This window comes from Bos taurus, chromosome 24 (assembly GCF_002263795.3).
Source record: "Bos taurus isolate L1 Dominette 01449 registration number 42190680 breed Hereford chromosome 24, ARS-UCD2.0, whole genome shotgun sequence".
NCBI lineage: Eukaryota > Metazoa > Chordata > Mammalia > Artiodactyla > Bovidae > Bos > Bos taurus.
Genome location: NC_037351.1, coordinates 57,680,962 through 57,698,189, shown reverse-complemented (window position 1 = coordinate 57,698,189; position 17,228 = coordinate 57,680,962). Strand labels below are relative to the sequence as shown.

The 17,228-nt window shown below is 45.1% G+C and overlaps 1 protein-coding gene and 1 long non-coding RNA gene across 10 annotated transcripts in view; one reads left to right on the top strand and one right to left on the bottom strand.

Annotated features, from left to right (window-relative positions):
- The window catches only part of LOC101907607 (uncharacterized), a 51,347-nt gene extending 51,001 nt beyond the window's left edge, over window positions 1–346 (bottom strand). For all 4 annotated transcript variants that reach the window (XR_009492767.1, XR_009492768.1, XR_815277.4 and 1 more), the window contains exon 1: window positions 225–346. This is a non-coding gene — a long non-coding RNA (uncharacterized lncRNA). The remainder of the gene's footprint in view (window positions 1–224) is intronic.
- The window catches only part of ALPK2 (alpha kinase 2), a 132,624-nt gene that overhangs the window by 46,397 nt on the left and 68,999 nt on the right, over window positions 1–17,228 (top strand). For all 6 annotated transcript variants that reach the window (XR_001494986.3, XM_005224149.5, NM_001192248.1 and 3 more), the window contains one exon: window positions 247–1,966. Coding sequence is in view for 5 of the 6 variants with exons in the window: in XM_005224149.5 (XP_005224206.1) it covers window positions 247–1,966 (1,720 nt within the window). In the remaining variant the exon portion in view is untranslated. The remainder of the gene's footprint in view (window positions 1–246; window positions 1,967–17,228) is intronic.

The following is a 17,228-nucleotide window of genomic DNA, read 5'->3' as shown; positions in this document are numbered from 1 at the left end:
AAGAAGAAACTAGAAACTGTTTCCCCATTCATCTGAGTTATTCTCAGCATTTTCGATTTGGGGTAAGACTGTGAAAGTCTTAAGGGAAAATGCTGAGCATCTCAGCCCGTTGCCTCTGACCACAAACCCCTTCCCAGGGGGACCCCAGATCTTGAGTGTGCAGGAAAACCACGGTCATTGTGTGTGTGTGCCAGGATGCAAGGCATGTCGGCATGCAAACTTACGTGTCTCCTCTCTTCATCCTAGCTGTACCCAAAATGACACTGCTGTTTATCAAGTCTCTGCTCGGAACTGTTTTGGGATGATCTGCTGCTCTGCTTCCATTGAAGTGCAGTGCCCGACAGAGGACCAACCACTCTCTCCCAACCCAAAAGATGACGGGCACACAGGTTGGAAACACGACACGGAGACATATGAGCAGGAGAGCCCAAACCACACTGATGAGAAAGAGCATCCTTATAAGGAAGGAGAAGGTATCGCCTCGGGGCCTCCTACATCAGCTGACGCCCCCTCCTCCAAATCCAGCGGTGCTCATTCACTCCAGGTATCGGCCGACCGTGACCCTGGCGCGTCTGGCTCTGACAACCCCTTGGCGGTTAAAGACACGAGGCAAACGGAAGAGGCTGGTGGTGCTGCTAACACAGAGGGCGTTGCGGACGGGTTGCGTTTTCCTAGTTCAAGTGATGCTCCTGATAAACAAGATGTGTGTGGCCACAGGGCCGTGCATTCCGAAGTACCAAGGTTAACAGATGGTGCCTTAGACCCTGAGGGCCCTAACGAGGAAGCCTTGAACTCTAGTCACCAAAATGCCAGAGTCCAGAAGTATATCAGCTTCGGCCCGGCCCTGACACGGGCAGACTCGTCCGCTCCTCCAGGTACCAGGCCCGTCAGCCCCCCGGCTTCCAGCACAGACTCTGACAGTGACTATGAACTTTGCCCAGAGATAACCCTAACCTGCGCCGAGGAGTTTTCAGATGATGACCTGGAGTATCTGGAATGTTCCGACGTTATGACAGATTACTCTAATGCGATCTGGCAAAGGAACCTGCAGGGGACGGAGCGTGTTTTTTTATTAGAAAGCGATGACGAAGAGATGGAATTCAGTGAGTGTAGCCTGGGTGGGTGTGCGCGTTTCTTCAGTGAATTGGGTTGCAGGCCCCCGGTGTCAGATGACACGGGCCCCATGGATGCCACCGCTGGCCTCTGTGGTCATCACTCACCACCCCAAGAAGTGGGGGGAAGGAGCAGCCGGGCCTCCACGCACAGAGCCTCATCCTTGCAAGAGGGGATGCCCCTGCCCCTGGGACTTCAGCAGGATGGACCGGCTATGGTGACAGACCTGGGCAGGTATAAACCACCCGCTGCCTTGGAGGCTGCTGAAGACGGTTATCCAGGAATTCAAGGAGAAACCAGAGACAGCCACCAGGCCGGAAAGGAATTCTCTGGTGACAAGCTGCTAAACATGGATAAAGCGGTGGCAGGGACAGAGGGGAAGCACTTGTCTGGTGAGTCAGGACAGCCAGGGATGAGCCGGTGTCTGGAGACCAGGGCTGAGAGAAGAGTAGGGGGAAAAGACGGATGGAGCCAGCGGGGCTCTGAGAAACCTGCCAGGACGTGGCGGCCGGGAATTAAGGGAAAAGCCAAGAGGCTGAATTCCAGCCTGGAAGAAAGGACGGCGGAAGCCTCCCTGGATCGCCTCTGTCCCAAGGGACCTGTTAAGCACCCACTAACCCCGAGTGACAAAAGAGTCAGCTCCCATGCCAGAGCAGAGGGGGCTGATCTGAAGCCCCAGTTGCCTGCAGGAGGCCCTGAGGTTCCAACCCAAGCAGAGCCAGAAGTGAAAACCCTGCAGGCTCCACCCGGCTTGCTCTCCAAGGAGGAGACCTTGCACTTCCAGAGAGAAGGGGTACGGGTTACCGACGTATTTGAAACGTGCAAGGTTTCAGGCTGGAGTGATCATCCTCAGGTAGGACTCCTCTTTCACAGTTTATCAGCTCAGATGTATTTGTGTGTGTGTGCGTGTGTGTATTTCCTTTCCCTCCACATTCACAATTGCTGTGCCACAGTGTACATCAAAATAATTCTCTCGGTACCACCAGGGGACTTGTGAATGACAGGGGCTGCTGCTGGGAAGGAAATCTGGTTTTGAAAAAAGGCCCAGATAAACCCTAAGCCATCCTAATTATAGCAAAAGACAGATAGAAGTGAGAGGCACTAATGGGATTCTGGACAGCTGGAAAAAGAAATCTGATATTTTGTCTACTGCATGGGTTTTATCAGGCAATGTCACTATTCAGAAAGTTTTCAAGCAAATGTTTTGGGTGTAGTCTTTAAAAGAAACCAAAACATTCTTTTTGGTGATTTTCCAGGACACTTTTGAAACTTGGTAAGTGCTGGCTTTTATCAGAATTCATAGAATGAATGAGAGATTTTGGTGTGTCTAAAAGATTTGCAGAATTTGCTTAATGATGCTGGAGAAAGTAGAGAAAGTAGACTTTGCTGTGCTCAAAAATCTAAGTAGATTTTTGAATGAATCTCTGTTTTATTTTTCTTAGACCACATAGTGTAAAAGAGGCAAAGAAAACACTGCAGGAATTAAAAAAAAAAAGTTTTACCCTGTTACTGATTTGGGGGTATATTTGAAAGAGATGGAAAAATTAATATACTAAGGATGTTATGTGATATATGAATTTATTATATTTTTAAGTGTACAGGGTTTTAAGTCGGCTTTGAACTGATGCTATATTATGGCCAAGATTTGATTTCTGTAAATACCCACGAAAAGTTATTTATCATTATTTTTACTCGGCCTCTGCTTTCCCTTCTCCCAACTCTGTAGTAGGAAGTATTGTTTTTATAGAAGACTAGATAATACTCCAAAGAAAACTAAATATTCCCAAGTGCATTCAGTTATTGAGTTCACTTTGGGAAAAAGTAAAAATTTAATGCACTGATGATTTCTAAAGGCCCACTCATAAAATAGCCAATCTGAAAAAATCTCCATATGTAAGGTAGTTTTTCTTCCCTGAGCAGATTCTTCTGTTCCACTGGCCAAATTAGCCATGTGAGGGCCACATTTACTCCACTCTTTTGCAGGAGTGCCAGCTTTACCCTATGTGGTTGTTTAACACAGCAGTGACCACAGACTCAGGCCCGAGATACATTTAAGGAGGGGTTTTGGCCAAAGAGTAATACAAAATTAAGCTGCAGCGTTCATTTCTCCATGTCAGTAGACACAGCATGTCCTTTTCTGCTCATAAACTACTCTGCCTTGCTCAGCTGGGTGCCTTTTCACAGCTGTTTGGCATCCACACCGAGCATTTCACTGGGCAAATTATTTCAGTTATTAAGCGCTGTGTGAAGGGGGAGGTGTTGCCCAGTGGCCTCCCAGAAGTCAGAGGAGGGGAAGGGGCTATTGACAAGGCTAGTTTCAGACCCACTGCTGTGCAAGGCAATTCCTAGCTCCCTCAGCTGCCCAGAGCTGAGAGGCATCGAAGGAGGGAGCCCCCTCTCTCATCCTCAGCTTGTGCTCTAAGCTTGATTCTGAGATGGAGAACTCTGGGGACCAGCAAGCTCTCTTGTTTCCTGGCAATGCAGCGAAATAAAACAGGCCGTCTCTGGGACCCTGTCGTCTCTATTGAACTTCTTAGGGCACTCTTGCTTACACACTCACACATTCATGAATGCACACCCACCTTGCACGCTCTCAACTCAAGGTCCCATCTGTGTTTTCAGGCATGACCAAGGCAATGATCTCAGAACGATGAATATGACTTTTTAGATAGCTTGCACTCTGCAGGTGGAGGGACCATTTCTCACTTTGTTGTTCTCTGTAGCAGAGCCAGTCTCTCACTCAAGTGTCAACATGAGTAGAAGCTGTATATTCAAAAACAGTTTTGTGCTGTAGAAAAATTTTGACTAAAGCAGGAAAATTATGCCACAGGGATAGTGGTATAGTGAGCACAGATTTCTTTTACCCATGCAAAAAGTTACTCCCTAATTGTGGATGTCTGTGCTTCTTACATATGTGCACAACATAGCCAGATGTATATCAAATGGCTAAATATTGCAAACGTGATACAAAAGCATTAGAGGGTCATTGAAAACCAAATCAAACTTTTTATAATGTTGCTTAAAAAAAAAGCCCAAGTTATGGGGGTGAATCCTCCCATAACTAAGTCAAAAGACATTTAGAATATTTATTCTCAGACATCTGAGGCTCATGAGAACTTAAAATTTGAAATGGCTAAAAATTCTTGGTTGGGGGTAATATTAGCAAATTTGCCCATTCTTGACTCTTGCCTGATTCACTTACCTTTAAGGTGCCCAGCAGTAGAAACAGTAACCAGCATCTTATCTTTTAGGATGTTCTCTTCATCTGTGTGTTGCTTTTAGCTTCTGAGAAAAATTCCATGTCTCTAATTCTGTGTTACAGCACAAGGCTGACGTGTAAACTAAACCATGTCCAGGGGTCCTTATTTCCTGTCTTCCTTTCCCACTCTTGCAAAGCAAGGCCATCTTGTTCTGATCTGTCTTGGAGTAGTACTTGCTCAGGCTAAGATTGGAAAGCCCCCAGTGTCTACATTTATGGAAGATTCCTAAATTAATCCCAGTTTGGGAGTGGAAAACGGAGAGGGTACCCCAGGCTAACTTGAATCGTCTTCAAGGATGGCACTGCCAATCCTTCACCTTGGTTCTGATCTTGCTTTCTTGATCCAACTCAGAGGCGAGGCCTGCCAGTCTGCCCATCTTAAGTTTCCCTGTAGCCATACTGGGGTAAGATCATCCTTGCTTTTAAATCAGAAGTGCTGTGTCTGTTCTTCTGCAGAGTTGCCCAGCCTCACCCCAGAGAGATTTGCATTTCTTTAAAGAGATGGGATCTCAAGTACACAGTATGGAAATGCATTCTTAGGTTCTGATAATTAAGAATCTTCCTGACCAGGATATAGCACTAAGCTTAGAAGGTGAGCTCCATGATGGTAGGCAGGCTGGTCACCGTTTCGTTCAGTAATATGTCCCAAGTCCTTGGGATCATACTAGTCATATAATATGCGCTCAATAACTGAATGAGTAAGTAGCCACATGGTACTAGGTTGCTAGATTGAGTCCTCTATCTTTTTTTATTAATGAGTCTGGCTAGAGGCTTATCACTTTTGTTTATTCTTCTCAAAGAACCAGCTTTTAATTTCTGATCTTTGCTATTGCTGTCTTTGCCTCTGTTTCATGTATCTTTATGATACATGCTCTGATACATGATACGGCTCTGATCTTTATGATTTCTTTCCTTCTATTAACTTTAGGGCTTTTTTGGTCTTCTTCCTCTAGTGGCTTTAGGTTTAAGTTTAGGTTGTTTATTTGAGACTTTTGTTTCCTGAGGTATTGCTGTAAACTTTCTTTTTAGAATTGCTTTTGCCGTGAATTCCAGGTATTGTCAAGTATGATTCTAATAATCACTGATCTCAACAATTTGTGGTCTTCATCTTCCTAAGTACATTCCTTGATTCCCTTCACATACCAACCTTCCACTAGGAAATTGCTGTCTGCTGCTCTTCTGGCCCTGGGGTAGATTCATGCTGTGCTTAGTCGTTTAGTTGTGTCCAACTCTGTGACCTTTTGTGTTGTAGCCCGCCAGCCTCCTTATCCATGGGATTCTTCAGGCAAGGATACTGGAGTGGGCTGCCATTTTCCTACTCCAGGGGATCTTCCCGACCCAGGGATCAAATCCACATCTCCTGTGTCTCCTGCATTGCAGGATTCTTTACCCGCTGAGCCATCTGGAAGCCCCATCATTGGGAATTGATTGGTTTATGCCAAGCTGGCCACACCTTGCACATGGCTTGCCTTGCGAATGCCAGTGATTCAGATACAGCCTTGGCCTTAGTGGTGTCTTATCAGCTCTCACTCACTGCTAACTGGATCCGGGAAGACCTCACCATATCCCCAAGCATTTGGGGCCTTCCACGATTATGCCTCTGTCTACCTGAGAGGCGAAGCAGACGTGCACACTGGTTTCCTCATCTGGAAAAGGAGGCAGTTTCTCATACAGGCAGTGCTTTCTTCCACCTTCAGGTCTGGAGTGCCCTCGATTGGCTTGTTGCCAGCTCAGTTCACCTGGTCCTTCAAGGCCAAGGTGCAGGCTCCTTCAAATTGCACTTCCCTGAAGCACATTCCTCATCTTTAACTGTGATTTCTTCTTCCAGAGAAACAACATTCTTGTCTGCATTCTTCGTATAATGTAGTGGGCTCTGGAGCCATGTTTGGTTCCTGACTGTGTGACCTGGGAAAAACTAGTTAAGCTCTCCCAGCCCAAGTTTCCTCATTTGAAACGAAATGATAGCAATAGTAACAACAGTAATAATAACAACCACCACCTCACAGAGTGCTGTGCAAATTAAAACTTTCATATAGGGACTTCCCTGGTGGCTCAGATGGTAAAGTGTCTGTCTACAATGCGGGAGACCCAGGTTCAATCCCTGGATTGGGAAGATCTCCTGGAGAAGGAAATGGCAACCCAGTCCAGTATTCTTGCCTGGAAAATCCCATGGATGGAAGAGCCTGATAGGCTACAGTCCATGGGGTCGCAAAGAGTCGGACACCACTGAGCGACTTTACCTTCACCTGGGGGTCTAGTGGCCTGGATGCCATGCTCACAGTGCAGGAGATTGGTTCTATCCCTCGTTGGGGAACGAGATCCCACATGCTGCAACTAAGACCTGGCACAGCCAAATAAATAAGTAAGTAAATATTAAGAAGAAAAGATAGAGCCATGCATGTAGAATGCTCAGCACAGTACCTGTTATGCAGTTAACATTTAATAAGTATTATCATTTTTTTTGTTTTGTTACTTATCTCCCCATATTAAAAACGTTAAGGGCTGGCTACAAGATGTTTTTTGCTTTTTCTTAATTGAAATTTTTAATAATTGTCCATGCATAGATGTAAGAAATAAGACAGAGAGGCCACTATACACTGTGGCCAGCTTCCCCTGAGGCTAACATTTGGCAAAACTCTGGTATAATTTTCACAACCGTGATGCATTGATACCATCTGCTGATCTTGTTCAGATTTTCCCTTTTTACTTATACTTGTGTGTGTGTGCGAGTGTGTATGTGTATTAGGATCTACAGAAATGCGTCACTTGTGTGCATGCACGCTAGGTCACTTAAGTCGTGTCCAACTCTTTTGCAACCCTATGGATTTTAGCTCGCCAGGCTCCTCTGTCCATGGGATTCCCCAGGCAAGAATACTGGAGTGGGTTGCCATGCCCTCCTCCAGGGGATCTTCCCGACCCAGGGATTGAACCCTAGCCTCTTACATCTCCTGCATCCACAGGCAGGTTCTTTACCACTAGCGCCACCTGGGAATCACTTGTGTGGGCTCATGTAATAAATGTGATAAGAAACCTCACCTTCATCTAAGTTCAGTCCAGTAGTTAGGCAGGCTGTGTAATTTACACACCAACTATATGGCAGCTTGCCACGTGCATGGCCACCCAGTGACAGGGCAGGTAGTAGGTCTCCAGTGAGTTTTTTTAAAGCATAGAGAAAATATAAGTGGATCATCTAAACTTGCCTGCCATGTAGTTTTCATATCTGGGACAGAACAATCTGAGATTTGCATTTAGTTACATAATAAAATATGTGCCCACCCCCACCAACGCCCCCGCCCCCGCCAAACAACAACTGCTAACTCTGACTCAGGGAGGTGGATAAGCCAGCCCTCTGCTGATGATGGGAAGGACAGAAGCTTATAATCACTCATCTCTCAGCACATGGCTGCCACGCCTCTTGTCAGCACCACGCCATGGTTGACTCAGGGAGTCACACAAACGTTTGTTTCGTTTTTGATCACAAAGCCCACTCTGCCACTTCTGCCAAAAACCATTACCATCCCAGGCCTACAAGATCATGCCTCACTGCAGGTCTTGGACTCAAGTCTTTGTTAAGTAATCCACGGACGCTCCTAAGTACCTACAGCCTTGCTACTCACCGTGTGGTCTGCAGACCTGTTTGTCAGAATATAGAATCTCAAGCCCTGCCCCAGTCTTGCTGAATCAGAATCTGCAATTTTAACCCAATTCTTGGGAATTCGTAAGCACACTAAAGATCCAAAAGTCTTGGTCTGCAAGGAGAGATCTTTCCCAGGTTAGAAAAGACCCTAAGGCAATGCGTCTCAAGCCTGTGGACCTTAAACCATCTGATGCCTGAGTACCATCCCCGGCTCCCCACCACCCCAAGATTCCGATGTGATTTGTCTGCAGTGTGGCTTGGGCACTGAGGGTTTTGAAAGCTCCCAAGTGATTCTCTATACCTCTGAGGTCGGGAATCTTAGCTGTAAATATCAGGTGCCTAAGTCCCACCCTCAGAGATCCCAATTTTGGTGGTTGAAGGCCCTTGGGGAGTGGAATGCCAGTGTCATGCGGGTGGGCTCCAGGCCCCAGACTGGCAGAATGGGGCTACCTTTCATGAGAGTTTGCACCCCTCATGAAGGCATGCCCCCCCACCCCCCCATCCCCCCCAGGGATTCTGGAGCCCCTTGCCCTGATTTCCCTCCATCTTAGCCAAGGAACAAAGCCCCAGGTCAGTCAGTACTACTTTTCAAATTGGGGCAGTGGGTGTTCTCTGGTGTATTACGTTGGACAAAAGTAAGTGTAATTTCAGACCATGAATTTTAAATCATTATAGCTAGGTTCAAACACATCTTTATTAATCAAAATAGGAACCATTACAATCAACACACTTTTGCCAACGAGAAATAAGTTTGTTTTTCCAGTAGTGTAAAAATCCATGCTTCCGGATTCGACAAACGTCGGAAAGCGTTTTCTGCCTCCTGCTGGTTGTAGACGCATTTTGCCTGCAAAGGGTTGTCAGCATGGTGGAAGAAGTGGCGGTTGGTGACAGGTCAGGGGAATGTGGTGGATGAGACAAAACTTCATAGCCCGATTTGTTCAACTTTTGGAGCGTTAGTTGTGTGACGTGCAGTTGGGCATTGTTGTGAAGAACTGGGCCCTTTCTGTCGATCATGCCGGCTGCAGGCATTGCTGTTTTCAATGCATCTCATTGATTTGCTGAGCATACTTCTCAGATGTAAGGGTTTAGCCAGGACTCAGAAAGCTCTAGGGGATCAGATGGGCAGCAGACCACCAAACAGTGACCGTGACCTTTTTGGGAGGTTTTGCACGTTTGGCTTTGAGATGTGCTTTGGGCTTCCCTGGTGACTCAGATGGTAAAGGATCCGCCTGCAGTGCAGGAGACCTGCGTTCAATCCCTGGGTTGGGAAGATCCCATGGAGAAGGGAAAGGCTACCCACTCCAGTATTCTGGCCTGGAGAATTCCACGGACTGTATAATATACAGCATAAAAGTTAAAAAAAAAAAAAGGTCCTATATACTATAAAAAAAAAAAAAGTCCCTAAGTGGGCCTTAGGAAGCATTACTATGAACAAAGCTAGTGGAGGTGATGAAATTCCAGTTGAGCTATTTCAAATCCTGAAAGATGATGCTGTGAAAGTGCTGCGCTCAATATGCCAGCAAATTTGGAAAACTCAGCAGGGGCCACAGGACTGGAAAAGGTCAGTTTTCATTCCAATCCCAAAGAAAGGCAATGCCAAAGAATGCTCAAACTACCGCACAATTGCACTCATCTCACACGCTAGTAAAGTAATGCTCAAAATTCTCCAAGTCAGGCTTCAACAGTATGCAAACTGTGAATTTCCAGATGTTCGTGCTGGATTTAGAAAAGGCAGAGGAACCAGAGATCAAATTGCCAACATCTGTTGGATCATCAAAAAAGCAAGTCCAAAAAAACATCTACTTCAGCTTTATTGACTATGCCAAAACCTCTGACTGCGTGGATCAAAACAAATTGTGGAAAATTCTGAAAGAGATGGGAATACCAGACCACCTGACCTGCCTCCTGAGAAATCTGTATGCAGATCAAGAAATGATAGTTGGAACTGGACATGGAACAGCAGACTGGTTTCAAATAGGGAAAGGAGTACGTCAAGGCTGTATATTGTCACTCTGCTTATTTAACTTATATGCAGAGTACATCATGCAAAATGCTGGGCTGAATGAAGCACAAGCTGGAATCAAGATTGCTGGGAGAAATATCAGTAACCTCAGATATGCAGATGGCACCACACTTACGGCAGAAAGTAAAGAAGAAATAAAGAGTCTCTTGATGAAAGTGAAAGAGGAGAGTGAAAAAGTTGGCTTAACGCTCAACATTCAGGAAACAAAGATCACAGCATCCAGTCCCATCACTTCATGGCAAATAGATGGGGAAACAATGGAAACAGTGAAAGATTTTATTTTCTTGGACTCCAAAATCACTGCAGATGATGACTTCAGTCATGAAATTAGAAGACGCTTGCTGCTTGGGAGAAAAGTTATGACCAACCTAGACAGCATATTAAAAAGCAGAGACATTACTTTGCCAACTGAGGTCCATCTACTCAAGGCTATGGTTTTTCCAGTGGTCATGTATGGATGTGAGAGTTGGACTATAAAGAAAGCTGAGCGCCAAAGAATTGATGCTTTTGAACTATGGTGTTGAAGAAGACTCTTGAGAGTCCCTTGGACTGCAAGGAGATCCAACCAGTCCATTCTGAAGGAGATCAGTCCTGGGTGTTCATTGGAAGGACTGATGTTGAAGCTGAAACTCCAATACTTTGGCTACTTGATGTGAAGAACTGACTCATTGGGAAAGACCCTGATGCTGGGAAAGATTGAAGGCAGGAGGAGAAGAGGGTGACAGAGGATGAGATGGTTGGATGGGATCACTGACTCAATGGACATGAGTTTGAGCAAGCTCCAGGAGTTGGTAGACAGGAAAGCCTCGCGTGCTACAGTCCATGGGGTTGCAAAGAGTCGGACACGACCGAGGACTAAACTGAACCGAACTAAATAGTAAATGCATTCCTGCAACACTCCACATTCTAGAAAATCACATGAAATATCAGGCCTTCTGGGGAAAATAGTACTCCCTGCATTTTACTTCAGAAATAGGCCGTTTGAAAACTAGAGACAAAAGCAAAAAGCGGACCCAAGAAGTTCATGTGGACTATCCAGGGAGGCGGCCCAGGTTGGCCAATGGCAGCCACGGCAGAGATTACATGTTTATGAGGTCACTGGGTGGACGTGCTGGCAGCCCTTAATGTGAGCAGATGGAGGCTGAGACGGGAAGCCAGCAGTGGGTCTCTGTGGGGCTGTCTGTGAGGTTGGGCCTGGGAAGTGCCACCTGCCTCCAGATGTCCAGGCCTGGAGCGCGCCTCTTAGGAGGCAGGAACGCTGGGCAGATTTCTTTTTTTTTTTTTCAAATTTTATTTATTTTTTAAATTAGAGTATAAGGTGGTGTTAGTGGTAAAGAACCCGCCTCTCAATACAGGAGACATAAAAGTTGCAAGTTCGACCTCCTAGGTCAGCAAGATCCCCTGGAGGAGGGCATGGCAACCCACTCCAGTACTCTTGCCTGGAGAATCCCATGGACAGAGGGGCCTGGTGGGCTACAGTCCATGGGGTCACGTAGAGTTGGACGTGACTGAGGCAACTTAGCACGCACGCAGAGTTGATTTGCAATGTTGTGTTAATTTCTGCTCTACAGCAAAATGATTCAGTTATATATATAGATAAATAGATTCTTTATTATATTCTTTTCCATTATGGTTTATCTCAAGATACTGAATATAGTTCCCTGTGCTATACAGTATGACCTTGTTTATCCATTCTGTATGAAGCAGTTTGCAGCTCCCAACCCCAACTTCTCCATCCCCTCTTCTGTTCCCCTAGGCCACACTTTTAATTTTATTAAAATACAACCAGAAAGGGTGCCTGCTGCCAAGGCAAAAGCTGAGTTATAGGCTATTCCCTTTCCCGCTCATGTTGGCTGTGATTTACTTCAGCTATTCTGGGGTTCTTGCTGGGCCTGCTAAGTCATTTCAGTCATGTCTGACTCTTTTTAAGTAGCCCGCCAGGCTCCTCTGTTCATGGGATTCTCTAGGCAAAAAGACTGGAGTGGGTTGCTGTGCCCTTAGCCTAGGCAAAATTTCCCAAGAACCAATGCACACCCATGAATGCATCAGGCTACCTCATTACAGAACATGTGTTGTAACACAGAGACACCTCCTGCACCCCACAGTGGGGGCTCTGAGTCCTCAGGGCACTGCATCCGTGTGAGGGCCTAGGTGATCTGTGCTGCTAAGGTGAATTTTTTTTTTAAGATTTTTTTTGATGTTGACCATTTTTAGAGTCTTTATTGAATTTGTTATAATATTGCTTGTGTTTTATGTTTTGGAGTTTTGGCTATGAGGCACGTAGGATCTTAGCTCCCCAACCAGGGATCAAACCCACACACCTTTCATTGGAAGGCCAAGTCTTAACCACTGGACTGCCAGGGGAGTGCTAAGGTACATGTTTAAAGAGCTCTGAATTTTACCCCAGAGTTTTGGTATCCACACCTTTAATAAGCTCTCTAGGTCTCCCAGGGACGGCGGAGCCTGTTGGGCTGCTGTCTATGGGGTCGCACAGAGTCGGACATGACTGAAGCGACTTAGCAGCAGCAGCAGCAGGTGACTCTCATGAGCAAAAGGTTTTAAGCCATGGGTCAATTAGACTGAGACCTCGTGTGACCGCTACAACTTGAGGCATTTCTGTAAAGAATCACAGGCGTTTGAAACACAGGAAGTTTAGGCCTTGTCAACTGTAACCCCTTCACCCTAAGAGGAAAGAGCTTCATGATCTGGATTTTCTTCTGCTTTCTAGTTGGCTTACTATAAATGCAGCTTGGGCTTCACCTGTCCGGCCACTGAAATAAATACAGATCCTGATTTATTGTAACTAAATCCAAAACAGGTGTGCCATCTACAGCTGAGTTTTATTTTGAGGCGTGGTGCTGGGACAAGAATTTGGATGGCAGCAGTGGAGGCGGGGAAAGGGGGTCCTTTGGCTCCAAGGGTGGGTTTTAGCCCTGGCAGTAAATCTCTCATCGCTGCCTCGAGTGGGAGCTGAGTGCCTGAGACGTGCGTTATTGGTCTTTTTTTTGCAATGACTGAAAACGAACTTGCTTTACTGAAACGGGCTAACCAACCATCTATCAATATGGACACCAAAGCTAAGGTAACCAAAACAGTGTGCTAGTAGCTCCAAACCAGGGCTTCCCTGGTAGCTCAGTGGCAAACAGTCTGCTTGCCAGTGCAGGAGACATGGGTTCAATCCCTGGGTCGGGAAGATTCCCCTTGAGGAGGAAATGACAACCCATTCCAGTATTCTTGCCTGGAGAATCCCATAGACAGAGGAGCCTGGCGGGCTACAGTCCATGGGGTCACAAAAGAGTTGGACACGACTTAGTGATTAAACAACAACAGCCCCAAATAGATAAATAAATAAACCAAACTGAGTAGAGAAAACAGAATGAGACCTAAGAATATACTGGAATTTGGTTTATGATAGAAATAACCTGTCATGTTTTAGGAAGGAAGCAAAATCTTTAAAGCAGACACAATTAGCCATCTGTGTGGAGAAAAAAATAAGACCAGTGGACCTCAGATAAACACTAAATGGATTCCTGGGTTAAAAATAAAAAACCCAAACTGTAAACTACTGGAAAAAGTATTGGAAACTATTCTTATGACCTTGAAAGCCATAAGATTTGGGAATGTAAAGAACATCAACAACAACAAAAATGAAGAAAACATGATCGTTTTGATTATTTCAAATTTTATATAACAGAAAATATTGTAAATCAAATTAAATGAAAATGACACGCTGGGAAATATATGTAGAACATATATATCATAGACAAGTATTAATTTTCAAGGTATATAAAAACAGATAAGTACCCTTAAAAACTGAATTTAAAATAGGTAAAAGTGAATAAATATGAAGTTCATAGAAGAGGGAATATAAAAGTTACTAGCTCAGCTGGTAAAGAATCCACCTGCAATTCAGGAGACCTGGTTCAATTCTTGGGTTGGGAAGATCCGCTGGAGAAGGGATAGGCTACCCACTCCAGTATTCTTGGGCTTCCCTTGTGGCTCAGCTGGTAAAGAATCCACCCGAAATGCAGGAGACCTGGGTTTGATCCCTGGTTTGGGAAGATCCCCTGGAGAAGGGAAAGGCTACCCAGTCCAGTATTCTGGCCTGGAGAATTCCATGGATGTCCATGGGGTCACAAGGAGTCAGACACGACTGAGCAACTTTCACTTAAAAACATATGAGAAGCTGTCCAACCTTGTGAGTAATTAGGAAAATATAAAATTTTAAAAATATCATCCAGATAGACAAAAAAATTAAAAGATGATAACATCAAGATACTCAGATCGTGGAGAAATGTGTTCATTGCCAGAAAGAATGTAATTTGAAGATATCTTTTAACTCTCGAGAAGAGCCTTCACACAGACCCAGGGAGACATGGACCATAATGTGTTTCTCAGAATTGTTTGTCTAAGGAAAGACTTATCCGGAAACAGCTAAATAAATGCAACCTGTTCAAATGATGGGCATCTCAAAGCATAACACAGAGCGCCAAAGGCAGAGTGTACATCGGTCCATAGCACGTGAGCCGTCTATGCCCTCCAGACCAACCCGGAACAGTGTATGCCCTTTGCACGTACATATGACAGCCCACCCTGGGCTTCCCAGGGGTCCAAATGTGATCACAAAAGTCCTTCTAAGTGAGCGATGGAGAGAGGAGACTCAGAGAGAGCTTGGAGATGCTGTGCTGCTGGCTTGGAAGGTGGAGGAAGGGGCCACGAGTCAAGGAACGCAGGCAAACCTCCAAAAGCTGGAAAAGGCAGAGTTTTTCCTCTGGAGCTTCCAGAAGGAACACAGCCCTGCCGACACCATGATTTTAGCCCAGTGAGATCCACGTCGGACTTTTGACTTTCAGAACTGTAAGATAATAAATTCTGTGTCATTTCAAGTGACTTGAGTTTGTGGTAGTTAAAGCAGCCATAAGAAACTAATGCAGACAGAAAGGATAATTTTAAAATAAAGTACCTCCAAGCGAGTCAGGATATTCTTCTTCAGATTTTCACTTCAGGTATCTGAGCAGGAGCCAATTTATGACACGACTTTGCAAATCCTAGTTGTCTTTGGCTTAGAAATCTGACACGGGAGAGAAAGCAAGAAGAGAGAGACCAGCTTCATTTAAAGCAAGTATGTTGGAACCTCCCCAGCAGTCCAGTGGTTAGGACTTGCTTCTGGTGCAGGGGGCCAGGGTTCGATCTCTGGTCAAGGAACTAAGATCCTGTAAGCTGCATGCCTAAAATAATAATAATAAAATAAAAATAAAATATAACACTTTGGGGAGTTTCTCCAGTTATTCAGCAGTAAAGAATCTGCCTGCAATGTAGGAGATGCAGGAGACGCAGGTTTGATTCCTGTGTCGGGAAGATCCCCTAGAGGAGGAAATGGCAACCCACTCCAGTCTTCTTGCCTGGAGAATTCCATGGGCAGAGAAGCCTGGTGGGCTACAGTCCATGGGGTCGCACAGAGCTGGACACGACTGAAGCAACTTAGGATGCACATAACATTTTGGAATTCAGGAAGCCTTAGGGAGAAAAGATAGAGTCATGGACTCCACAGCTAATCCACATGAGAATTAGGGTGCCTCAGATGTCTCCATGGTGTCCAGAGGAACTTCCAGCCTGAGAATGCCTGTGAAGTGGCTGGACTCCAGGAGAAAGCGTCCTGGGAAGAGCATGCCCAGAACATACCTTTTGACCTCAGGGCAGTCCGAGAGGCTGAGATGGTGCAAAGGAGGCTGGGAAACTCTGAGCAACTGCTGGTGCAGTTTCCCAACTCGATGCTACTGACATTTGGACTAGATAATTCTTTATCCTGGGCAACCACGCATGCATTGCAGAATGTTTTTAGCAGCATCTCTGGCCAGTAGCAATCTCTACCTGTCATCTCTACCCCAGTTAGCAACCAAGAATGTCTCTAGACAGTGCCAAATATCCCCTGGGGGGAAGGGCGGGGTGTAACAAATCTCACTCCATGTGTTGATTAGCTCTGGGTAAATTCTGTCCCCTCACTAGTGACAGCTGGGAAAGAAGCTGTTATTTCATTTACTTTATTTTTTTTTTTACAGTTTTATTGGAGTATAGTTGCTTTACAATGTTAGGTTTCTACTGTACAGCAGTGTGAATCAGCTATATTTATACACATATATCCCCTCTTTTTTGGATTTCCTTCCCATTTAGTTCACCCCAGAGCATTGTGTAGTGTTCCCTGTGCTGTACAGTAGGTTCTTATTAATTATCTATTTTATACATAATATCAATAGTGTAAATATGCCAATCCAAATCTTCTGATTCCTCCCAAGAAGCTGTCATTTCATTTATCTTTTAAAATTTTTATCTGTTTATTTGGCTGCACCAGATCCTTAGTTGTGGCATGTGAGCTCTAATTTCCTGACCAGGAATCAAACCCCGGGCCCCCTGCATTGGGAGTGTGGAGTCTCAGCCACTAGACCACCAGGGAAGTCCCCAATTTCATTTAAATCAGCGCTGTCCAACAGAGATTTCATGCACGCCACGTATGTGACAAGTATGTTCACAAACTGTGCCACCATTTCCTCTATTTAGTTCCAGAATACTTTCGTCATCCCCCAAAGAAACCCTATACCACTTCCTGTTCTCCTGTCCCCCATCCCTTTGCAAACTCTAATTTCTGTCTCTGTACGTTTGCCTATTCTGCACATTTCACGTGCAGGTGAACCTTGTTTTATTATGTTTTATTATTGCCTCTATCATGTTTTGCAGACACTGCATTCTATTTTGAAAAATCAAAGGTTTGTGGCAGCCCAGCATCACGCAAGTCTGTTAACATGATTTCCTCAACAGCGGTTGCTCCCTTTATGTCTCTGTGCCACATTTTGGTAATTCTTACAATGTTCCAAACGTTTTCATCATTATTATATTTTTTATGGCGATCTGTCATCAGGGATCTTTGTTGTCTCTACTATGACTCTGGAAGTCTCAGGTGATGGTGGGCATTTTTTAGCAATGAAGTTTTTTTTTAACTGTCGTTTATGCATTTTTAAAAGATATAATATTATCACACACTTAATAGTGTAAACATAACTTTTATGTGCACTAGGAAACCAAAAATTGATACGACTTGCTTTATTGCGGCGGTCTAAAACTGCACCACGATCTCTCTGATGCCTGCTCTAAGTGGAACCATACAATAGGTGGGGTTCTGGTCTACCTTTTCCACTTGGTAT